General features: G+C 39.8%; 1 protein-coding gene across 1 annotated transcript; it reads left to right on the top strand.

Moving 5' to 3' along the window:
* Positions 1-778: 778 nt before the first annotated feature.
* Positions 779-15,223, top strand: LOC111871664 (dopamine receptor 1). The gene is made up of 3 exons (XM_023864917.2): positions 779-887; positions 10,916-11,225; positions 13,364-15,223. The coding sequence occupies exons 2-3, from the start codon at positions 11,065-11,067 to the stop codon at positions 14,325-14,327; spliced, it is 1,125 nt and encodes a 374-aa protein (XP_023720685.1). The 5' UTR covers positions 779-887; positions 10,916-11,064; the 3' UTR covers positions 14,328-15,223.
* Positions 15,224-27,047: the final 11,824 nt, after the last annotated feature.

The raw sequence follows: 27,047 nt of genomic DNA on the forward strand, positions 1-27,047 counted from the left end.
ATACAATCACAATATTCATGTTAGTATAATAAAGAGAATGAACATGTGACGAAAGTTTAATGTATATTTCTTCCTATTTCGGCCACCTCTCATATAATTTCCTATTGCTTTATATCGGTGTGATCGCGGCATAAGGCATGAACTCTCTTCGCTCTCTCGGACGCTGGGATCGTGGGCTCGAATCCAACTTTGTGCGTGTATATGTTTATTCTGTGTTTGTGTTATCCTGTGTTTAGATAGCGGCCTTGCGATGGGCTGGTCACTCGTTCAAGGTGTCCTACCGTCTGTGAAAAACGATTACGGAACTGAATAAGAGGCCTGGGCCCTGAGCGGGCTGGAAGAGCCACTGAAAAATAATTATATCGGTGTTTATTATTTTATTTTTATTTCTTTTCTCTGTTTATTTCTGTTCCTTTCATCTTCCTTAGTTTGTTCTTTCTCTCTCTTCTCATGCTTTATCTCCCCTCTCCGTCAATTCTGACCTTTTTCTCTACATAATTATTCCTATCTTCTTTCGTTTCCTATTTTCAGTTTTATGTTTCTTCCTCCATTTCTTTGTATATCTTAATTTACTTCATTCGTGTGTTTGTTCTTTTCATGTTTCCTTCCATTTTCATTGTAACTTTGAGACTCTGGTTTCAGCTTCCTATTGTACTGGAACGCAATTTCCTGGCCGGGCCAGTCCAAGTCGTACAGCGGGCCTGACAGGGCTATTGTGGGAACGCGCGTCGGTTCATTGTGAACGTGTCTACAGTGTCACATCTCTGCTGTGTTCCAGAATGACCTCGTGACGGAGCTGTCCACAACAGCGCTGACTGGCAATAGTACGGCCGACGAGGAAGAGCTCGAACCAGATGCACTCACCACACTCACCGTCGTGCTTATCGGTAAGCATACTCACTTCCAGTACCTCCCAACATCTCCTTTAAGTAAGTCATATAACAGTGCTTTCAGTATCGCATGACCGGTGAATGCTGATTTCGAAAGGACTTTGAAGGATACGATTGTCTTATCCCAGGATTTTCCTCGAGGAAATAAGAAGATCCACGAAAAAAAACCACTACTCACAACCGGCGTCCGTGCCGAGTTGCGAACCAAGGACTTCCCTGAATACAAGTCTAGAGCATTACCGATAGACCAAATGTTCGGTACATCCCATCGAATTAACCCTTACATGTTCGTAATTGGTGAATTAGCAACCTGTCAAATGAACAGATACTTGCCTTTGTGAGTAATTGAATGGATAGCTGGGTAATATAGATTTCAGCGCCTGTCACAGTGGCCGCGCGGTCTGATGCATGAAAAGCCTTGGCATGCTCGAACACTGAGATCCTAAGCTCGAATTTCGTTCCAGGTATGGATATCAATCTACGTCTATTCTGTGTTTGTGTTGTCCTGTGTAGGTAGTGAGCGGCCTTGCAACGGGCTGATCCCCGTCCAAGGAATCCTACCGAAAGTCTATAACAGGCATGTCCAACTTCAAACAGTTTATGATCGACGTTTTAGCGTCAAAACTGCCAGTGATCTACCACCCCTCCTATCGTCGTACCTCGCTTTAAACAAAAATATTGGTAAAAATAACACGACACATGATGTTTGTCGTAAAAGCAACTAGTAACTGGGCCGTGTCTCTGATGTCTGTAGATTCATCCAGTTGGAGGGAGAAAGCAACACAATTGGAAACATCTTTCAGCAACTGTTCAGTTATATCTCCACACATCATTTCTATTCGCCTCACAATGGTGTTTCTTGATAATTGAAGATCTTGAATAGTAGCTATGATCTCTTTCTTATTTTATATTACAAGTGAATTTACATGCTTTTTACGTATAATTTCCATATAGGCCTATGAGATTTCAGGCTTTAGGGCATAATAAGCCTAACAGCAATAAAAGTAACACCCTTAAAATAATAGAACTTAAGAACTATTCGAGATATATGTTACAGGCTAATTATTAATTTAGGTATTCTACAATACTTAGGCATTCTTCAAAATGCTTTAACATATTATGAAAAATTAATATACGTAGATTTTTCAGGTGATGACATAGCGTTCTATTATTAAAAGATATTCCTAAGTTGATTACGAACTCTCTCCGTACCAAATTCCAAATACCTACGTCCAGTGGTTCCTTAATCATCTTCATAAAACCGAAATCTAACTAGGCCCCTAGATTTTGCTCGGCGCTTTAATTGTTTGTTTTCAATCTGCGTTAAAATGGACTTGACAAATGTTCCATACTTACAGGAAATATCTCAGCACAAAACAAATCAGCTCCTCCAATTAACAACAGCTAGTGATACTAACACCTCAGGTATTAGCGATATTGGTCGCCTTAAGATCTGTGACAGTGGCCTGTTCGATATACACGTATAAGCACTATGTTGGACAAGACCCATGGCCTTAAGTATATTGTGACAGTGATCGAGACTAACTCCTACAAACGCCCCCAACAGGGCCTGAGCAGGATCCCTAACCTCGCAGCTGAAAATGGAAGCGGGACATATAATTAGGAACTTACTTATATAATTCTCGTAATCGTCTTATTGCTAGATTTGAAGACATATTAGTACAACACTGCCTTAAATTATATCACGTTTTCAGCAAGTTCTTATGAGGAACTGGTAAACACACACAAACGGATGAGCTCACATATATTAGAAAGGCATTCTGTATGAGCAAAGTACGAAATGTACGCGAGGTAAATTGCCGCAACAGAAGAAACATTTTTTACTAATCCCGTCTTATTGATATCTTGTAAAGTAAGCCTCTAGCTAACGACCTAACTTACTCCATGGAAATGAAACGTTCTTGAGAAGCTGCTAGTTGCGCGGCTACTCAAAAATTTCACAACATTTTACGGAACCCGTAACTTTATTATCGTGTTCGCAAGAGTATTCCACTAGTCCCTATGGTGAGCCAGATCAATCCAGTTTATGCTACCTCATCCTATCTCTCCAGGATCCATCTTAATATTATTCTCCTACCTCTCTCTGTCTTCCCAGTGGTCTCTTTCCTTCTGGCTTTCCTGTTAAAATCCTATACGTATTCATCTTCGCCCCATGCGTGGTACATGTCCTGCCCATCTCATCTTCTTTGATCTGATCTCTGTAATTATACTTGGAGAAGAGTACAAGTTGTGAAGCTCCTCATTATGCAGTTTTCTCCAACCTCCTGTCACTTCATCTCTCTTCGGTCCAAATATTCCTCTCATCGCCTCGTTCGAAAGCCTCTGCTTTGTAGAACTGCATATTACCAAATATTTCAGGAGCTGCAGCCAAGAACTGCTCTCTAATGACTTAAATTAGTCTTTTGTTCATAAGGAGACGTTCAACAAGCAATTTCAACAACCGTGGAATGAATTTATTAAACTCCGAGAACAAGAAGTGGGTGATTTATATAATTGAATGGACCCAATTGCGAACGTGGTGACAAATACGGCAAAAATGCATTTCTCAAAGAGGCATGAAATGTAGATATAATGAAGCAATTAACTGGAACCAAAAAAATTATACTGGAATCTCTTATTCTGTTGAATATGACGACAATATATGTGGCATGAGAGCAGTTTACACACAGAAGTTCTTTTCAAATCCGAAATTGAAATTAAGTCATAATAAAGTAAAAGAAGGGACTAGTAACGAAGATATATTTCGAATGTGATATTTACATTGTACTCTTTAAGGTACGACGTAGTGTAGTCTGGTAAGTGGTTATCAAATTTTCGGTGAGACCTGAGATTTCCATCTTCAGAATAAATTTACTACTCTCAAGTTGAAAGGAGGCACGCGGTAGCGCAGTTGGTTGAGGTTCTATGCTACAAGCCGGAAGGTAGCGGGTTCAAGTCCCGATGAGGTCATTGGATTTTTTCAATTGACCTAATCCTTCCAGCCGCACTATGACCCTGGGGTCGACTCAGCCTCTAACAAAAATGAGTACCAGGAATATTCTTGGGGCTAAAGGGCGGCCGGTGTGTAGGGCTGACAACCTTGCCGCCATCTGTGAGTCGATTGTCTAGAAAATGTGAAAACCTCAACATCTCACAACCCTATGGGCCTCCACTGCCTGTTACAAGGATACGTTTATATTTTTTACTCTCAAGTTGGAGGCAGTATGTTCCAGAAAACGTAAGCAATGAACTGCCAAACTACACGGTGTTAGCCCAGAAGACCACAACCTAATTCTTCATTGGCATGAATGCCTTAGACCTCACAGGGAATATAATATATTTCCAAGATTCTTGAATTTAATCTGTAATTGATAACTAAATAACAAACTAACAGAGTGAACCAGTAACTATTCAGTCACCAACTTATAATCTATCTACGTAACTAGCCAACCTAACTAATTAAGCTCGTGTATATTTAACCACACATGTTTATTTATAGTCGAAACAGTGTTAGTTTTCGTAACCGTCGTTGTAAGGATTCCATTATGACTGAAATAAAGGAGTACTACAAACACGCGTAGATTTTCCTGAAATTCGCGTCTGTACAATTCATTACGCAGTTCCATAAAGAACAATGAGACCAACATGCCTTGAAAATGCAATATGGTGTCTCGGTAGACGAACAGTGAGCAGCGATTTAAGTTGTGGCCACTACAACTGATACCACGAGCTGTTGTAAATTATTTGCATATTTTTAATTATATTTATGATAATTGATCTGTTGTAATGTTTTGTTATCAAGCCGTTAGCACATAATTTTATAGCTTCGTCTTAATTGTTACTTTACACTGTCTTGTTATTTTGATCTCACGACTTTTCTGTTCAAATTAAATTCTTTTTCATAAATTAATCAGCTCTGCATATGACGAATATCCTACCCTTATTATTTTACTACCCGTTTCGCTTCGCATACTCACAATCAAATCGTAAACAAATTACTGAGAAAAATACAATATTCAAGAAGTTCTTGCAAATAAGCATTTCCATGAAAACTGCCACTGCTTACGAGAAATGGGTTGCCCTTTGTAGATCCACCTGCCGGCAGAATTACGTACTACCTGTGCGTCTGAATGCACAATCTGACGCAGCATTTTACACTTACATCATATAGCGAGATTCTTCAGATGAGTTTAAATTCATTTGTTAAGTTTTTTGTATTGCATGTTTGATAACATGGAGCTTATGGCAGTGCAGCCCTGTTTCGAATCCCCCATGTATGATGCACAGCCTCGTATGCAGCAGAACGGGAGAGTTCGGGTCGCCGAGATATCTGACGCACCGATGTTCACGGTTTCCGATAGTGACATCTGGTGTCCCTGTTCGTATATTGCTCTGAGCCCAATATCATCTATAGGATGAGGTACCATTGTGCAGTTCTGTCAGCCATCGATAAATTCTTAAAAATGATATGCAGTCAGGATGTCGCCATTCCGGAAATTCTACCGTGTACAACCATGAAGAAACGTTTGCAACACCTCCAAACCCTCCAACACCACATACATACGTACGTACTGTATTTATATAATTAATGTTATCGGACATGGACTATGGATTACCCTACACCAACTAAGCATACCGATGCATTCTAATCTAAAAAGGAAAGTAAGAACAATACTAATATGGGTTGTGGGCACGCGGTAGCTTGGTTGAGGCACTACACTACACACAAGAAGGTCTCTGGTTCGAGTCTCAATTACGTTATTTTTTTCAATTGACCTAATCCTTCCAGCGGCACTATGGCTCCGGGGTCGACTCAGCCTCTAACAGAAATGAGTACTGGGAATTTTCCTGGGGGGTAAGTGTCGACAGGCGCGTAAGGCTGACCTCACCGCCATCTGTGAGCTGACTGTCTAGAAAATGTGGGTGCCGCGACGTCTCACAACCCTGTGGGCCTTCACTTCCTCTTATAGGAATAACTTTGCCATTTTTACCTCATAGGGGTCATTATGTCCAGTATGGCTTCTGGTGAAAATAATGTTGTAGAGTGCACACAGATGTACTCTTGTAACTGTTTAATAAATATCGCCAAAAATAAAATTGTAATCAGAATTAACATACCAAATAAAATGATGAAGGATACTGTAACATAGTAGAACTATCAGTGATTACAAATAAAAGAAAAACGTACAGAAAGACAACCACACGATGTGATGCCAGCCACACGTGCCCCTCGGTCACTATTTTCTTATCTCCTATACAGCGTTGCTACATAGCATTCAGATTCAATCCTGTTTTCAGCGAAAATTTTGCGCAAAAAAAATTTTTATCACGGAATGCTTTGTCGCAGTCGCAATTAAGGAATCGCGTGTTGAGTCTGTGTGCTTGAATTCCCAAAATATGTAAGCACATTAATGTACGTGTGTTTTTCCATATCTCGTCAGTGGTGTGTCGAAAATATATCTTCGGGAAGGATTATACTTCCTTCTTCGTGATATTAGAGAACGGTGGAAGGAAGCAAAGTGTTTCGACTTCAGTCGTCAAGAATTTTAGCCTAGGTGAATTACCTTGGCGTTTGTTTTTTAATAAATTCTGCTATAATGCACGAAAATTTTCAACAATATAACTCAGAATTCTCATTATGGAATCTCTGCAATTTTCGGAACACAAAATGAAAATTTTACAAACTGCCGCCCTGTAACTCTGACATTTTCCTACAGCTGATTTCAAATTACTATGTCGAAATTTCCACTATACTGTGACAGAATAGTCCATTACAGCACGACTTGCTGAAAGCACATTTCATAATAACAGATACGCTTATACGCTTATATACATATATATATATATGTGTGTGTGTGTGTGTGTGTGTGTGCGCGTGAGTGCGTGAGTGCGTGAGAGAGAGAGAGAGGGAAAGCGTCGTCACGAGATTGACAGACGTTACGCGGAAACGTACACGCTTGGAGAAACGGAAGCGTTGCTCCGAGATTGACATACATTTCATGGCAGCGGACGGAACAGAGAATAAAAAAGGACAATTAACTGTTCGATTTGGTGATCTATATTCGGTCCGCATGGAAGTTAGTTCAGCGAGAGGTGCTACATACGGGATTCGCCAGACAGACGTCGTTCAGAAGGAGTTCAATGTGTGATCTGTTTTAATTGACTGTAACTGTAAAGAAGTTCCAATAAACCCAGTCATCAAATCCAGAACCCATTATTATTACTCACTCTAACCTTAATACTTGAAAATATTTTCCCTAAGAAGTACTACGATTAACATTTCTATCCCTTCTTATTTCTGACCAGTATTTCCTTTATACAGAACATCCCCCGGGCAGCCGATTAACAATCTAGTTATTTCTTGTCGTTACAGAAATTAAAATTTTATTTTATCCCATCTTGAGATAGTTTTTCCTTCCAGAACCTGTCTACTATGTAATCCTTAAGCTATTAAACTCTCTTTTTAAATGAGTTTTTAAGCCCCAAAGGAAGAGTACAAATCGAGCTTCTCTGAAAGGGAAGGTTGTGGAGAATACTTGGACCAGGCAGGGAAGAGCAACGGGATTGATATAAGCGTGTAGTGAATCATGAGGATGTGTGGGCATGTAGCATGTATACGGGGCTGAGAAAGCAACAGAAAATTAGAGTGGAAAGGCTGATATGAAGAGGTGTTCTGATGGACTTAGATGGACGTGGAGAGATAATATTAAAAACGTTTTAGAAACATGTTCTTAGGTTATAAGTGTGTAGACTGCATCTGAATAGTATTTAGTAATAGAGTTGTGTATTTAGTGTTCAGCTAAGGAGATACCTGAATCTTAAGAAGGATTTCTCATTTTATAAGTACGAAGAAGTTGAACTTTTATCTCGGAGAAAGAGTTTCGGACATGTCTAATAGTCTTTCATAGTACTACATACATTTCTAATCCTGCAGTTCCATTACCGTAACTATTGTAGCATTATCCAAGTTTTTTAAGAAACCTTACTTAAGCAGTCTACAGGATCCGCTTGCCATAAATTTATTAGATAAAACTTAATAATTTAGCATTGTCGCCATTTTAGTAATCGTTGACATAAAAGTAATATTCACACATGATATGAAGAAGTCTGACCGCCTCTGTGGTCTAGTGGTCAGCGTTCGATTCCCGGCGCTACCAGATTTATTCTGAGAAATATTGGGTCTGGAACGGGGTCAGCCTCGTGATGATAATTGAGGAGCCATTTCAAAGAAACAGCGGCTCCGGTCCAGAAAACCGAAATTAATGGCCGTGGAGACTCGTTGGCTGACCACGCGACACCCTCTATCTGCAAATTTGGCACTAAACTTCTCCGACAAGCGGCGGTCGCTCGGTCGGTATAGTTCGCTTGTGGACTAAAATCACGGAGTTTGTTTTGATATGAAGAAGTGTGTACGGACCCACAAAAACAACAACAACACACACAAAGACACACACACACATTGAAAGCGTAGTGGCAACATTAGGCCTATTTCAAAGTCTTTCCATAAGGGAATGAAGCAGAATACAAAGTGTGTATTTATTACGGCAGCTGATGTCAGAAATCTGCATCTCGAGTTTTGGGACCATCATAAACTAAATAACAAAATTGTTCTTGTACATATCTAATTAAGCACTACGCCATGAGGGAGCATGTCGGGGTGGATATATAGATCGGCGTTTTCTTGACCTCGCAATCATGCGCAGACTAAATATTTCAAACTGGACTCAGAATTTTGACTGGCGCTGCGTGTGCCTCTTGTTATTAACTCTTATTATTTGTACCCACTTACTTTAAACTGTTTCAGAATTCTCGGTGCTATGGCAGAGAAAGCAAAGCCAGGGAAGATCTGAAACATTTTGCATGAATGTATTTTTAAATAAAACAGCAGTAAGCAATTCCGTTACAACTACAAAATGATATAACGGGGTAGTTAATAAATGAATTGACTGATTGATTATAGGTTTGTCGTTTCATAATTCATTAGGAACACAGTATCACCTTTGATAATAATTGCATAAAATATACATATTTCAAATATTGTAACTCACAGTCTCATATAACAAGAATATTAGAAGTTAAAATTACTAGTTTCGGTCCGTCACATCCTTAAAGATAATGGTGAGCATATTATCCAAATGTTTAAATATTAAAGGCCCTGGATTTTGCCCACAATGTACAATTATGATTTGCAGAATAAATAACGATTACTCCTCTGAATAACATTAACAATTTGGTCTCTGTAACGGAGACCCGTTTTGATTTTCGTGTGATGGAAGCTGAGTGTTTCAATATTATTTAGAATAACTTCAGGCTACAAAGGTTTAATAGTGCAGGAAGGAGTACGTATATTTGGAAAATAACGAAACAGAATGTCTCAGGGAAACTTTGGCTCAGAAACCATTTATCATAACAAGTTAATACTGAAATGCAAGGCTGAGGCAAAACGAGCTTTCAACGGGAATTCAGCTATCCTATAGGCTTGCATAGGCCTGTTACGGTAGCCGAGATGTCTCAGGCATGCACTGTCTTCGCTCGCTCGGAAGCTGGGATCGTGGGTTTGAATCCTATCAGAGCATGGATGTTCAGTGTTTGTGTGTGTGCGCGCGCGCAATTTTCTGTGTTGATGTATAGGGAGGGACCTTGCGACAAGGTGATAATCACCCTCCCAAGGAATCCTACCAAATGTCTAAGATATAGTAAACCGAAGTGAAACGGGGAATTTCGTGGAGGTAGGTCAAGGCCAAAATTGAGGCTGTAGCGCCAAAGGAAAAAAAAAAATAGGTCTGCATAATTATTTTAAGTAACTGTATAAAAATGCTAATATAACGAAAATAATTTAATTAGATAAATAATAACTTTATACCATCAGATTTAAGAATACAATTTATTAGTTATGATGGACTGCAAATAAGCAAATATAGATCCCCTATGCAAAATTTCTTTCATCGAAGTGATTACTATAGGTTCGTAATACGATCCTAGCATGACGAAAATTAAGACATTTTCTATAAGAGTCAGTTGGATTACATATGTGTTTTTATCCTTTTACATGCTGCAGAGGATATTCCTCTCTCAGGAATATCAGCTAGCTCTGTTCCGAAAAGATGATCATTATCACGTGAAAGAAGAACTAAGTCTTCCAACTTCCCTTCGACTATTTAAATTACAGTAAAACTTGGTTATAGCAACATCGGTTTCTGCGACACCTTGTCTATTGCGTCAAATATTCAATGGTACGAACTAATTCCTCATAAAGCAACTGTTTTCATACCTTGCTTAGTACGACATGCACAAATGCATCAACCTCGTATGTAACGTCATTTTCATTCCTGAATTTCTCTGATATGGACATTGAACGTAATTTAGAAAGTGTATATTGGGCAAGTAACAGGAAACAGATGAAGATAACTGATTACTGTACTCGTATCTAGGTACAGTAAGGCACAACAATTGATGTAATCTACTGTAATTTGGTGAGTAGGCCTACCTTTAATATACAGTATTAGTGCGGTGTGTATTGTCAGTGAAAAGCGCTGTAATATGTCTTTGATATTACACATTTGGGCAATTCCACGTTAATGTTACGTTAGTCTGTACTTAACTACGTATTTCACAAAAAATGCAACATTTTAACTCGGTTTTTGGTAGATTTTTACGTGACTAACATAAGGCTACTGTGGAAGTGCCCATTTCGGTTACAACGACATTCGTTTATAACGACACTATTTTTAGGTCCCTTTGATGACGTTATAACCAAGTTCTACTGTATTTGATCGTTTCGTTGCGTCAAAGTATGTCCTTGTTACCACGCGCTACGCACATGCACATATGCATATTTACAAGAAATTGTACGTATTTTTTAAATTCAGAATAGAAGGAGCCAGATACCAGAATATTACCTTGGTGTTATGTGTGACTGAATATATGTGTTTAAATAGAAGTTAACTTTCTTAAACACTTTCACTAGAATTCCCCATTTCTTGGTATTGTTGGCAGTGAGCGTAGTTTTTGCATCCGTTCCGCAGGCATCTTCCTGTCGCTGGTCATCTTCCTGTCTATCGCGGGCAACATCCTGGTGTGCGTAGCCATCTATACGGACCGCGCCTTGCGACGCATCGGCAACCTGTTTCTCGCGTCGCTTGCCATCGCAGACCTGTTCGTGTCCAGCCTAGTGATGACTTTCGCCGTGGTGAACGACTTACTGGGCTACTGGATGTTCGGGGCGCAGTTCTGTGACACCTGGATCGCGTTCGATGTGATGTGCTCCACCGCATCCATCCTCAATCTGTGCGCCATCTCCCTGGACCGGTACATCCACATCAAGGACCCACTGAGGTAACTACTGGCTTAGTGGAAGGAACCGACTCTGGTCTTCTGAATGTAGGCCTGCTAACAAAGACTTTAGCTGGAAGTCTGGACAGATGGCAACCGGACGGATAATGGCAATCGGTCCATCCGAATACAGAGAGGGAACCAATCAACTTAGATATTCGGCTGCGATAGTATGCGTAGTTCAGGATCCACGCCTTCTCGATCTCAAGCTCTGGCGAAGGCGCTTGGGCACATCCTGCCTCTGGCCACAGTATTCCTCTAGTTCTTGCGTGAGGCAGTCGAGTAGCTCAGTCAGTACAGTGGAAGGTTCTGGGCGGCCGGCGTCCGCTTCCTTGTTGAAACAGAGACTCTGTCCCCCACTGCATCCACACTGACGATGGAGCCACCCAACTTCTGGTGTGATGAATACCGGGTCCATTCGCACTTGAGTAATGCAACCGGGAAGTGAACCTTGCCGAGTTTATGAATGCATGGAATTTTATCTCCACTCGTCCACGAATCTTGACGACATGAATTTAACCACAGTGTCAAATTAACAGTTATACCTTCTTATGTAGTATGTACGAGAGAGAACTGTGATGGAGAAATAATTGATCTCGACATTTTGTAGAATTTTTGCTATCACGTTTTTGGGTGTCTATAGACGGGGTTTGGATTGATAATTGGATTCATTGAACACTTACTGATCGTAACTACACTTAGCAATACCGTTGTTGCTAATTCGAGTAAAGCGCGTACTAATTCTTATCATTCTGCTGTGTCTTCAGCAATAATTGCCTGGTGACGAATCCAACAATGTCCTCTGCTTCCATGCTCACCTTCTTACCGGCAACTAACTCATTGCTTCAATTTTACTGATTATAACATCTCAGCGAGGACCGCACAGCGAATACCGTTCTTCTGTTGCCGTTCAATTATTGTTTAGCGTACAGAGCATAAAACACAAAACCTTTGTTGTCGTTTGCGGGCAACTGCCTAGAAACGGTCGCTGTACAGTTGCGTATCTCGCGGTCGCCGCCTAGCAACGGGTCTATATGCCAGAATAAGTTTTCATTATATCTGAATGTGAAAAAGCAGTGCAGCATAAGAAGACATTCTCACGCTGAAATAATAGATCCCGTTATATTGAACAATTAATTTTCACATTCCCGGGGTATGAAAAAGTGATTTGTGGAGTTCCGTCTGTGTGCACGACGCTCCACATGTATGTCTCTATAAATATGATGTTCGCTAGCTTTCTGACTATTGGACGGACGTCATGCATACTTGGAATCATATAGGGTTCACCTACCCAGTTTTTATCAATGTCATTCGGAGTGTATATTTAATTTTGAAAATGGTCCTGAGCTTGAAACGGTTCCCGATGTGTCTGAATTTCTCGGAAATATCCTTAACTTATAGAATAATGATTGTGCCCTGAAGAAAGTCGATGGCTTCATTACGGAGTCAACGAATTCTTTTGGATATTTATTAAACATTAGATCGTGTCTTATGTTATTATTTTCGTTGCAGAAATTCTTCTGATCCTGATATACCTGAAGACGGAGACAGAATTCAGCCTTCAAAACTTTATGTTGTTAAATAAAAAGAGNTAATGACATGGGATGCTGCATACACACCGCTTCATCTACTGAACATCTTTAACCCGTCCAGTTTTTATCAATGTCATTCGGAGTGTATATTTAATTTTGAAAATGGTCCTGAGCTTGAAACGGTTCCCGATGTGTCTGAATTTCTCGGAAATATCCTTAACTTATAGAATAATGATTGTGCCCTGAAGAAAGTCGATGGCTTCATTACGGAGTCAACGAATTCTTTTGGATATTTATTAAACATTAGATCGTGTCTTATGTTATTATTTTCGTTGCAGAAATTCTTCTGATCCTGATATACCTGAAGACGGAGACAGAATTCAGCCTTCAAAACTTTATGTTGTTAAATAAAAAGAGGCCGATATTTTAGATAAAAACAGGACGATAGCTACTGTCCAGAAACATAATATTTGTCACAATTTTGGAGCTTTGGTTCTCTTGTGTTAATAATTTCCAAAGCAATGTCAACGCACACAGTGCTAATTGGAAAATAATATGTAACAAGTTTAATATATCAGGAGAGTAACTGACTCTTGTATTTTGTCGCAGATATGGACGCTGGGTGACAAGAAGGGTGGCTGCGGGGTCCATCGCTGGCATATGGTTGCTTGCGGCTCTAATCTCATTTCTCCCCATCTCCTTGGGCCTCCACCGTCCTCCTCAGCCACTCGTATACCACGCAGGTGACACTGAATACCCCACCTGTGCCCTCGACCTGACGCCAACATACGCCGTCGTCTCGTCCTGCATTAGTTTCTACTTCCCGACGCTGGTGATGCTCGGCATCTACTGCCGCCTCTACCTCTACGCACAGAAGCACGTTAAGAACATACGCGCAGTTACGAGGCCGCTCACTGCTTCTTCAGCCACCACCAACTTCGGTGCCACTATGGACTCAAATTCGCCCACTCACTCCACATCTTCTAAACATGCTCTTGCCAACAAGGTGCAAATGCATCACCAGTCCTCCCCGTATCATGTGTCGGACCACAAGGCTGCCATAACCGTAGGCGTCATCATGGGTGTTTTTCTGATATGCTGGGTACCCTTCTTCTGTGTGAATATCGTGGCCGCTTTCTGCAAGACCTGCATACCCGGCATTGTATTCAAGATACTTACGTGGCTGGGCTACTCAAACTCGGCCTTCAATCCTATTATTTACTCCATATTCAACACGGAGTTCCGTGAAGCGTTCAGGAGGATTCTGACAGCGCACTATCCACCTTGGTGTTGCGATGGCAAGTGCGGCTACGAAGCTGTCAGTGGAAGATCTTCTCTTGGTGGGGGAAAAAGAAGAAGTGCTGGTGATGGAGGGGAATTTGGAAGCCTGAGGGGAAAGAAAGGACTAGGAAGTGGTTTGGGTTGCACTCCAAGGCACAATGGTTCTTGCACACAGCTTAAAGAAAGCAGCAGTCCGAGAAGTTCTGCTGGATCAGTAGGAACTCTGAGACAAACTAGAGTAAACTCCGCAGACAGGGATATTATAGAGGGAGAAGAAATAAGTGCAATATGACTGCAGTTAAGTCGCGACAGTGAAGTACATAATCTTGGAAGATTGAACATTTCTTATTCCTGTTGATGCAATACGTCAGATGCCAGAAGGAGATCACAAGAGACTTACTCTCTGTTCATTAAGAACAATTAGATACACTGTGTTATTTTCATAACACTGATAGTTATGCTCACTACTGCAGGCAGATCGCACCCACGTTATATTAGAGTTGTAAAGGACATAATTATTAGTGTAACAGTGTTTGTGTGAGTGTAAATTTTTCATGAATCAGGACCACATTTTACGTAACACACTTCGTCTTTCCATTTTGAGTGACTGGGTTCTGTGGTCCCAGGTTAAATCTAGAATTAACCAATTCCTGATCCCGAAAGAGAATGAAAGTGAGGAGTTTCATATTTCAATTGGAGACATGTAGGTATCCAATATTTCTGAACTTTTTTAGGTTGTTTTTGTTTTTTATTTATTACGTACTCGTATTACAGTGAATAAGCATCTTACGTTGCTACCACCCAGAATTGAAATTTAATTGGCAATTGTAACACTGGTATGGATTATATTCTCAAATAATCTTGAATAATATTGTTACAAATACATAAAATTCGGCATTTTATGCTTATAATCACACAATTGTATTTCGTAAAATGTGCCAAAAGTATATGAAAAGTAAAAACCCTTACTTTCATTTATTTATATCAGGTATGAAGTTGTTAGACTTCCCCTGATCGTGCTGTTTAGTGCTTCATATACCGAAGTACGTGTTTTGCAATGTCAAAGTACAATGTTAAGTAACGCCTTAGCCTTTCTTTTGCATTGCCTCTCAGACTGTTATATACAGAATTACTGACTTTTTTTACTTTCTCCATCTTCCGGAATTCTAGGCAGTACAGGACACGACGTTTCGGAAACTGAATCTATTTCCGTCTTCAGATGAGGAAGGAAGACACCTACTCAGTGGGGCCCCTTGGAAAGAGCTAATCTCAATCACTGGACCCAGTAATTCTGTGTGTCATCACCAACATCAGAACCTTTCAGAATCTATACTGTTATATCCAAGAAATTCGTAAAATGTGTTTATCTGCGTTTCCCAGGATTTAACAGAGTACATCAATATATCTATTTCTTGCAACAAAATTTGATTCGATGTATTTTCCTCTTCATTGCAGGATAAAGCAAACACATAATTTTAGAGAAATACTTAAAAAACACAGAGGGAAATACGTTTATCAGAGAAACATAGATGTATAAATTTGCGTGAAATAATTCAGCTTGAATTTGAGCCGCGAAACATGCGGATATGGTAGATGGCCTGTATAAACCCACGGTTAATCAAACAACCAGAATTGTATAATACATTTTCTTATTGCTACTGGGTGGGACTAATTCCTTGCACTGCGGTCACTTCAGGCCTATTGTACCAGCACCAAATGATAGGTGAGGGTGATTGTGGAGCAATTGGTGGAATGAAGATTGGCAGGGGAAACCCAAGTACTCGGAGAAAACCTGCCCCAGCGCCACTTTGTCTACCACAAATCCCACTTGCAGACCCGGGATCGAACCCGGGCCGCCGCGGTGGGAAGCCAGCGACTAACCGCTTGAGCTTTGGCTCGGCCTGTGTAATATATAAATGATGCAAAGTAAAGTACCTAAAAGGACGGGGCATGATTCGGACACTGAATATTATTTCTTTTGTACAGGCAAAATAATAATTTTATATTTTTATTTTATTCCTTCTCATGAGTTTCATGTGGATGAAATAGCAAAAGTGAATTATTCCGGATACTTTCAATAAAACATTTTTCTCATAGATGCTGAAACCTAAATCAAACCCGCTCATCCTCTTCGTCGCCTCAACGGGCGGCTCCATGCTTCAGCAAGAGTTAGTGAGCACCAGAAATAAACATTCTTTCTGTGTCCTGTGTTAATGTGGTGGCAGACCTTATACCAACTCTCATTTAATTATCTTCTTAGTGCCTAAGGTAGGCCACGCACCGGCATGCGTCAAGACATGTAACAGTCAAGACACGATGTCTGCGACATGACGCAAAGAAAGGAGCACAGTTGAAAGGAATGAGATTATGAAAATCTCCGCACAACCGTCTGAGTCATGATGCTGACGTCAGCTTCATGCTGACGAATTACGAATGAGGCAAGACTGCACCCTTTGTCTCATGTCTTGATGGTTGTCTTGACACAGTTCATATGTGGCCACCCTAAGACTTTCATTACCGGTTCTACAGGTGAACGTTAGAACATGCCAAAAAAAGAACTCCGTGAGTTTAGTCCGCAAGCGAACTATACCGACCGAACGACCGCCGCTTGTAGGCGATGTTTAGTGCCAAATTTTGCGGATAGAGGGTGTCGCGTGGTCAACGCAAAGAATCCCCACGGCCGATAATTTCGGTTTTCTAGACCGGAGCCGCTCCTCAATTATCATCACGAGACTGAGTGGACCCCGTTCCAGACCCACTACTTCTCAGAAAAAAATGGTAGCGCCGGGAATCGAGCCCGCACCTCTGAATCTGTAGCCAGAAACACTGACCACTAGACCACAGAGGCGGTCAGAATATGTAATATACTCGTAATTTCCATCTGTGAGGTGAGACTTCCCTGAGCTGACCTTTGTGACGGGTACTGTTATTTGAACCGTGAGTAGATTGACAGATGATGTTTGTGAAATCATTTATTTTACTCATATAATTTATTTTTGATAACGAAATTTCTTCGATTACAATAGAAAATCTGGATTCGTACCCAAGAAATATTTCGCCGTATTTGTTACATCAGATTCCTGCAACAGAGCAGGTTACATCGGCGATGAAGCTTCCATCTTGTGCCACAGATATGCCCTTTTCTAAATAAGGCTTCAATGCCAACTGTCTAGAGTGATCTCTTTGAATTTTAAGCCTCTGTGTTCTAGTGGTCGGAGTTCTTGGCTACAGATCAAGAGGTCTCGGATTCGATTCCCGGCGCTACCAGATTTTCTGAGAAGTAGTGGGTCTGGAACGGGGTCCACTCAGCCTCGTGAGGATAATTCAGGAGCTATTTGAATTGAAAAGTAGTGGCTCCGGTCTAGGAAACCGAAATTATTGGCCGTGGGCATTCGCTGCGCTGACCACGTGAAATCCTCTATCCACTAAATTTGGCACTAACTTCGCCGACAAGCGGCGGTCGCTCGGTCGGTATAGTTCGCGTGCGGACTAAAGCCACAGAGTTTAGTCTCTTTTAATTCCTGACAATTTTTGAAATTGTTGTTCTTTGATAAGGTTCACAAGTTACTTGCCCTGGATCATCCTCCATTCTGCGTACTTCAGCGATTTACTGAGCCCTCTTTCCAATTAAGGTGACATTATCATTCTTTGTGAAATAACCCTTAAATCAATTTGCACCCCTCTTCTCTCCCATAAATGCTGACGATCTCCAAATCAGCCTGTTTTCAAGGAATACATTATGGAAGGATTACAATTTAGGTTTCCAGCAGGCTGTCACTTGTCTCCTTTGGGAAGGGGGATTACTTTTGATATTTTAAGTGTTTTAAAGTAACTTATTCCATGTTTATTTCTACTAATCAAGTCGAAGTCAAAGTGAAAGTCACATTGCGGCTGACGGTCAGTCATTCAGTAAGTCTTGATGTCGAGCCCCATCTGGGGTTCATTACAAGATATTAATTTTTACCGTTTGACAGTTACCGTCTTGTTTCTGTGGAGCACCCTCTCTGACGAGAGGACGGGTCTTTCTTTTGTATATACTGGTGACCCTTGCCAGCGCAGTCTTTCTCGGTTCCGAGTCCTTCGGGACTCGCGACCATATTTTATTGTCTCAGATTTGAGACTTCCTTTTTCGTCGCCTCCTACGATTCGCAGGCTCACGGTGGAGGTATTCGACCACACCTCCACACGGGGTTTATATCTACTAATCGTATTCAAGCATAAATAAGCGACGGCGGCATGTACAGTTCTCTTCTCCAGGGTTCCTGGACCGGATTAGAGACGAAGCAAATCTCTCATCGAATGGCGCCGGGGACTCCGTCCCCATGGGTGAAACGGCTGAGGCGTAAAGCCGACACTCATTTTCACTTAGTGCTGAGATCAAGAAATGCTGGAGTTACACCTCACTTCTCCACAATTCTTAGGGAATTAAATTAAGACAGGAATAACTTCATCATACTGCTGCACCCAGAAAAATGGAATAATACTAATTAAGGGCTCTTTTATTGGGTTTGATTTAGGTTCTCACACCTGCAAATATAAAGGTTTGGTCCCCTCGTACCATCCGCTTCATTGGCTTTACTTGCACGGCTTATCCTTTGGCCCTGAAGATGGAAGCTCTATATCCTTCAACATTTCGATAAAATTATACCAGACTACATGATGTCACATACCACAAGACGCTCTGTTTTTCGTTTTTAAGTAGGTTGGATATGGGCCTAAACACCAAATTGCAAGTATTACCGGGGGGGGGCACTGTGCTACAAGCCGGAAGGTCGCGGATCGAATCCCGAGGAGGTCATTGGATTGTTTTCAATTTATCTAATTCTTCCAGCCGCACTATGGCCCTGGGGTCGACTCTCTAACAGAAATGAGCACCAGGAATATTCTTGGAGGTAAAGGGCGGACGGCGCGTAAAGCTGACAACCTTACTGCCATCTCTGAGCTGATTGTCTAGAAAATGCGAGAACCTCAACATCTCACAACCCTATGGGCCTCCACGGCCTGTTACAGGAATAACTTTACTTTACTTTCCGGGTCTGAAGGTGACACTTGTTCTTAACCTGGGCACAAGATGGATGTGAGTGGCCAGCTTTATGCTGTAGCCGCCATATTCACAGGCAGATTGGCCTGTTTACGTGTTGATTAAGAAAATAAGTGGACTGGGACAATTAGATGGCATTCATTGCGAAGAGATTTTGAGATCTGAAATGTTGTGTTTTGTTCAATTCTGTTCTACATAGTTATATTATATTATATTATATATTATCATATAGTTTTAGTTATATTAAATGTTTCTAAGACTGAAAATGAATTCTTCTAATTCCGACTCTTCAACGGACTGTGGATATAAATTATAATCTCGTTCGTAGAAAAGAAACTCTTGAGAAAAATAAAAATGAACCATTAATGATTTTTACTGTTGTACTTTAAAGAAAGGATTAGACGTTCTGTTTAAATTGCAATATTGGTCTTCGGCTGTTTTAAAAATCTGTATGAAACAATTATCCGAATTTAAAGAAAGTTACTTCACGTGTCCTGTTGTTCATTAGTTAATGTCACAAAAATTAAAACTGAATTCATATTTGGCATTGATACGAGTATAATTTTATATTACATTCTGCAAATAGTACTTAAACAGTAAGTAAAATAAAGGCCGCCATAGTTCAAGCGGTTTGTCACTGGCTTCCCACCGCAGCGGCCCGGGTTCGATCCCGGGTCTGGTCAAGTGGGATTTTTGGTAGACAAAGTGGCGCTGGGGCGGATTTTCACCGAGTACTTCGGTTTCACCTGTCAATCTTCATTCCACCAATTGCTCCACAAACACCCTCACCTATCATCTGGGGCTGGTACAATTGGCCAGAAGTGGCCGTAGTGCAAGGGACTTAGTCCCACCCCACTAACAGTAAAAAAGAAGTAAAGTAAATGTATCCCTGTAACAGACCGTGGATTCCCCTAGGGTTGTGAGATGTTGAGGTTCCCACATTTTCTAGACAATCGGCTCATGGATGGCAGAAAGGTTGTCAGCCCTACGCGCCGGCCACCCTTTATCCCTAAGAATATTCCTGTTACTCATTTCTGTTAGAGGCTGATTCGACCCCAAGGCCATAATGCGGCAAGAAAGTACTTAAACAGTACTGAATATTTTTCGGAGACACGTCACACAATCTCCAGTAAGCTACATGATGTCACGTAGTATCACTCCCATCTTACGAGTTCGCACAAGTTCCATATGTGTTTTATTCGTTGCAGGAGAATTAAACTTAAAAAAAGTGTTGTAGTCTCGTGTTTACACCAAGTTCCGTGAACATTTGCCAGTTTGTTCAGTACAAATTAAGACATACACAAAGGACATGGTACCTGAAATTTTCTTTCCTTGTAAAATAAAGATAAACGAACTTAAAATTTTGTATCATTGATGGCCCGGTGTTAGAAGTTAGAGAAACATATCTCGCCAAAACACGAATAACGTTTAGAAATGTAGTCTTATCTACAGTAATGCTTTAAAATATATGTTCCGCCTACTTCATTATCAAGAAACTTTGCCGTTTGCCCACAGAATTTATTTATAGGAGTAGGTTTCGTTTGCTTCTCAGAACAAAAAGCTGCTAATTCTCTAAATAGGACTATTCAGTTAGTTGTCGAAATGGAGACACATTTTATGTTCAGTGAGGTATGAACTCACCGCCTCTGTGGTCTAGTTGTCAGCGTTCCTGCCTACAGATCCAGAGGTCCGGGTTCGATTCCCAGCGCTACCAGCTTTTCTGAGGAATCGTGAGTCTGGAACGGGGTCCACTCAGCCTCGTGAGGATAATTGAGGAGCTATTTCGAGGAAATAGCGACTCCGGTCTCGAGAACCGAAATTAACGGCCGTGGGATTCATTGCGCTGACCACGCGACATCCTCTATCTGCAAAAGTTGGCACTAACTTCGGCGGCAAGCGGCGGGCGCTCGATCGGTTTAGTTCGTTTGCGGACTGAAATCACGGAGTTCGTTTTTTATTTGTTTGAAATATGAACTGAATTCTAAATATCGTCTACATAATTTTGTATTATAATTTCTTACCGTTATTCTTTATATTGATAATGAAGTAACACAAACTATCAAGTATAACATGTAGTAATCAGTAAAATTCATTGGTTGATAAAATATGCCATATCTTATAAATAAATTTGTTACTACGTGTTACATTTGATGATATTTATTGCTTCGTTATTAAGTAAGTGAAAGTTTCAAGGGGTTAATTTTACGTGTATCTTTTACGTAAGAAAGCCATCATGTTCCTATCGCTCTAAGTCAACAGTTGATGTATTATTATTATTATTGTTATTATATATGTGTGCGTGCCTGTAAATATACATGTATATACGAGAACATCTTATTTTTAGTTCAACTCTCTTTCTCTGTCTGCGACTTTTCCTAAACACTAAAATGGAGAACGTACAACATAGTGCTTGGTTAGTAATATTTTTCATACCTCCATAGGCATGCTATGGAACATCCCAGGGTGTAGAGAACTCTAAGTAAAGATGCCAAATAGTAATAAAGAGAAAAATGGACATACCTTTTATAATACGAATATATCCAGCTGTTCTGAAATGGATACGCAATATTTTCCAACAATGTCTACACCATTTTACGCGCTGGTGAACTGCCAATAATGCACAACAAAATAATTTGTTGTTGTATTTAGTCCACAGCATGGTAAGGTGTTCCTCCACGTTTAGCACTGTGGCTTGCGTCAAGACAATCCGCTGTAGAAAGAAGTGCTGTGTTACGCTGTGTGAAGACACTGTATATACACATATCTGTATTTGTGTTATGAAAACATTCTAGCAGTGATCCCTTAAATGTGTGTGTTTTTCATAATTGTTTGTGAAAGATCATGTATTGTACATAGAATAGATAACAACATGAACGTCTAATTTATGTAATTCCTTGCATTACGACTTTGCTCAATTTTCTTTGTGTGTATGAATGCGTGTGCGTGAGTTTGACGCAAAGTGACACATAGAGCAAATCATTGAGACTACCAGAAATCTTACTTTACAAGTCTTTTCCATACAGACACTCTTAAAATGTAAATATGAGAACATATAAATGCATATACGTTAGGCATGATCTTCCAACTTGCAGTAAGTGTGTAGATACCTGAAATGAGAAACTAAGAAGAAAATGATATCTGTGCATCTTCCATTACCCTTTCGATACTGAAGACTTCACTGGAATCTCTTAAACAAAATATTGATATATTAAGAACTCTAAATTTAAACTGAAATGTGTTTACTGCTTTGCATAAAAACCACTAATTATATGCATTCTGAGGGATAACCACACTGACTGATTAATTTAAAAGATATTGTACAGAGGAAACTCAATAAACTGTATCATATAGTTCAGTCATAAATATTTTTGTTATAGAAACATAATTTCACACAGTCTCTAGAGTGAGGGATTAGTACAATTCTACCCAGGCTGAAACCATCCTCCTCGCTTCCGAATTCAGTTCTGTCCCATTTCAGATGTTTCAGGAGTCAGGATACTTATCTCCAGGACAGAGAACCTCACGTGTGTTAACAATTTTCTAATCAAACCCTGTAATCGGTAACATTTCATTTGCCGTATTCCATGTCACATATTTTTGTATTCACAGGAGCGTCTGAGTTCCATATTACTGTGATGACCATGTTGCCTAGAGATGAACTGAATATTCTGTGAGAACTTACGTACACATAAGCGATAAAATGTTTATCTTAGTGAAGTGCTTTCATAAGGAACCATATTTTTATCATCCTCCATGCAATAAAGTAATATTTCCGATTACATTTTCCTGTCATCTCTTCAGTGGTCCAAAATTCAGTTCTCCCTAGGTTTGTGTGCTACAGAATTTTCTATATTCTGTTGTTTTTCATTCCCATTTAGAGGTCGTTACCATTTAGTTAAGTAAATCTATGAAAATTTGGTGATATTTTATATTTTTCTAAAAAGGCTTAATTTCGTTTATGATTTAATATTTGTAAACTTAAGCTCTCATAAATACCAGGAAAATGAGCGAAAAGGAAACTATATTTAAAGAACTAAGTCCTCATAAATTTATCATGCTTCTCTCTGAAAACAGTCTTCTGGGATGTGGCACCCTGTAGATATTGTGTTAACCGACGTTTCAGGGTAGAAGAAAAAGAAGAAATCCGCGAGCGAACCAGCGTGAGCAGGTGTTAGTATTAAAGTTTTGTTGGAGGTTGGGGGGACTGAAATTTGTTTTCATACAGTTTTCTTCGTAATCAATTAAAGGCAATGGTCAATTCAGGTTCAGACTGGGCTTGCATGCGTGTCTTCATGCATCTTTAGCCTAACTAACGAATGCTTATCAAGGTGTAAAACCTTTTATTTTGAAAAATATTGTATATAAATATAAAATACATATTTTATACCCGATACAAGATTCCGAAAGTTGTGGTTTCTGAGATAGAAAGAGGAGTAAATTTTGTGCTCTGCTATTTCGTAGTTCGAGAACTACTTTACTGACATTTATGAAAATTAATATCGGAGATCCTTGCACAGATTTTGTAAATCCCCTTAATTTGCCTAAAGATCAGAGTACTTTACGTGAGATCCTAACTGGAGACGCCAACACGACGGAATTGTTACAATACGTGTGCATTTCTAAATGTGGTAAAAAACGAAGTACTCATTTACATAAAGAAATAGGTCAAGTGTCGCAGAGTTAGACTGGATAAATAGTTTTTTCATGCAGTCAAAATATATTTTTGAGATATCACTCATGCAAACTATACAATAAATCCCAGTACACTTCAAAGATTATTAATGAAGATTTCTTCTTTACTGGCGCTACAATCCTGTTTGGATCTTGGTCCCCCCCCCCCCATGGTTCCCAACCACATGATCTGAAGATTCAGTAACAATATATTTTTCCTGTTTTGGATTGTTAGCCTCACACCCAAACCCCAACCTGAAGGATCAGGGATGACACTTCGTCTCTCCGCTACCCTTTCACATGTTTGTAATGGAGGGCGCTACAAGGTGACTGTGCTCCAGCCAGCATAGTTCTACTGGTCACTTGGGCGCGCAAATCTGCTCTCCTCAACAACTCGGTACTTCTCGAGAGGTTAATAATAACTACAGAGGAAATAAGGGCGACATTCATCTGAGTATTCTGTAAAAGGAGAATGCACATTTATTTTACAAGCAACACTTAATATTGAATATTTTAAACATATTCTAATAGAGGTTTTGTTAGGCTTTTAGCATTTATGGGTACCGTTAATGACACCTTCAGAAGGGTTTTTCAAAATAATACAGACATAATGCTTGAGAAAATTCTTACACGATACGTTTAATGTATCTGAAAGGGCAGGAGAAAATTTAAGTAAATTAAATAATATTTTACCCTGCGTTAGGTAGTGTCAATACTGAAAGCATTGTTAAAGTACGTACATACGAAAAAAAAACATCAACATCAGTTATATTTCGCGTAGGATATACAATATATTCGTAGGTTAATTTTATTGACTTTGAGCCTGCACATTACTTTCTATCACTAAACATCAGGTTGTTTCTCTTAGTTATGCATTAGCAATAGACATCTTACTCCACTGCGGAAAATTTGTTTTAGGACACTTTATAATATTCTAATAAAGCGAAAATTTGTATAATCACATTGCGAATTCAAACCTTAAAATTCTAGTTTGTTTGTGAGTATATCATCATTCAAATATTTAAAATGTATTGGTAACTACGTATTTATTTAAAATTTATTAAAATTGATGAAATCTTGCTATTATGCAGGAGCTCTATTAGCAGTAGCAAGGAGCTTAGTCTAGAAGTAAGTCAAGGAAAACTTATTAGGCTCTAAATGTTCATGGCTCGTCAACAGTTTCCTGGGAAATATTATAATATAAAGATAGCTGACAGATCTTACGAAATTATGGGATAATATCTACATATGAGAATGATAGCAAGAAATTAGAATTGCATTCAAGAAGAAGTGAAGAAAATATTAAATTAAGTTAGTACTTATCACCCTTCAGTTCGAAGTCTTTCATCTTTCCGTCCACGCTCTAAACGTAAAGATGGAAATATGCAAAGTCATAACTGTGTTGTTTTTTATGACCGAGTCTTTATGCCACACTAAATGAAAGCGATAGACTAAAAGTGTTTAACAAGAGGAGATGAGAATATTTTGAAGTAAGAGAGATGAAATAAACGGGGTGGAGAAAATTACTTAACATCGAGCTTCAATTCTATTCCAGCAAATATTGTTGCGGTCATAAATAAACTGAAGACATAACGTATGATATAGTTGGCTTGTATGGAAGGGATAAGTAATGAATAGAAAATTTAGTTGTGAAATCTGAAGTAAAGAGGCCAATCGAAGCTCTAGGTGCAGATGAGATCATGTTATTCAGATGGCTCTTAAAAACAGTGTGCCAGGAAGTGGACTGGATTAAACTTGCATAAAGTAATGTCCAGTTGATGGTTTTTATAAAAATAGTAATGTACGTATATCCTGTGTAAGATTTGAGGCTTTCACGGCGGTGACTTTGAAGAAAGCAGTCTTCTGGGATTTAGCACCGTGTATATGTGGTGTTAACCGACGTTTCGGAGGATGCTTTTACCGGTTCTCACGGTCTCTTCGCTTGCAGATTTCTTATATTTTTTCTTCTACCCTGAAGATGGAGGCGATACGTTCCTCCGAAACATCGGTTAACACCACATATACACGGTGCCAAATTCCAGAAGACTGCTCTCTACGTATATCCTGATTCCACACAAGCAAAGGGGGGGGGTCGCTTGGGGCCCGCCAAGAGAGGGCCCTTTCCTCGGAGGTAAAGCGGTCGGGGGAAGAAGCTGACCACCCACCTCCGTCTAGTGCTGGGTCAAGAATAGTGGGGTTATGCCTCCACTCCCTATACGTTTTCATTGCACGATGCTTAATTAATCACTTAATCAATTGTATCTGTTACCTCTAATATTATGAAATCATTAACCTGCAATAGGTTATGTATGTACCACAACTTCAATTAATTTTACAAATAATAGGTGACATATTACACCTCAGATAATGTCCAGTTTGTATCGCTCTGCTCCATGCGTTTTAATGGAGGATGACAGATTTGATTTCCTGGCCGCATGTAACATGACTTTGCTCCAGTGAAGCTGATTATTAAAGTTGGCAACAACTTCGGTATAGTTCTCTTGCGGACTACAGGTCACGGAGTTTTTTTGTTTGTTTGATGCTGATTAGACCTGGGCCTCGGACAATACTGTAGGTCAGCAGTCGTGCGTTTTGAATGAAGTTGAATAATTTCTCCTTTAATCCAGAATAATGAAGGCAGTATTTGTATAATTGTGACAGATACTGTCTGAAAGGAGAAGTCCAGAAAAACTCAACTCATTTTCTTCAAGAAACAGGCTATCAGCCTAACCAAAAGAAAGAAAAAGAAGGAAAAGCTGTCTAAGCCTGGACCAGGTACTAATGTTTAATGAGCAAAAGAAAAGAATTGAACACATGACTTACACCAGCCATTCATGTATAATATTTGCCTCTCGGCAATCAGTCACTAACACAGGGAACTTTCTGTCAATTTATGATATGCCTATGACGTCAAATTTGTTAAATCTGTAGAAGGATCCCTAAAATATCAGCGAATTTATATTTATGCCAGAAATTTTTGTGTTCAAAGAAATATTTCTTATATACTCGAATTCATTAATAAATAAAGTGACGTAATTATTTGTTATTTTACAGCAAGAAACTACTCATTTCAATAGTAAATTTTATAGACACTTCGGGCAAGTGTCCGCGACCCTTTTTACAGGTGACTTACCACGTAGTCGAAAAAAGATTGCATGGCTTAGGGCTGCCAGTGTTTTGAAAAATGGTTTAAGGTCGTACATTTTAATATTGAGCGCAGTCGGTATAGCCACTAGCTACTGGCTGGACGAGTTCGATTCCCGGTGGGGTCAAAAATTTCCACTTCTCGATGTCGTCCAG

This window comes from Cryptotermes secundus, unplaced genomic scaffold (genome assembly GCF_002891405.2).
Source record: "Cryptotermes secundus unplaced genomic scaffold, Csec_1.0 scaffold233, whole genome shotgun sequence".
In the NCBI taxonomy this organism is placed as follows: domain Eukaryota; kingdom Metazoa; phylum Arthropoda; class Insecta; order Blattodea; family Kalotermitidae; genus Cryptotermes; species Cryptotermes secundus.

Bases quoted from the DNA above. Each gene is read 5' to 3' on its own strand.
- LOC111871664 (XM_023864917.2), top strand. From the start codon at position 11,065: ATGACTTTCGCCGTGGTGAACGACTTACTGGGCTACTGGATGTTCGGG. The intron at 11,226-13,363 runs GTAACTACTGGC...ATTTTGTCGCAG, and splicing joins CACATCAAGGACCCACTGAG to ATATGGACGCTGGGTGACAA.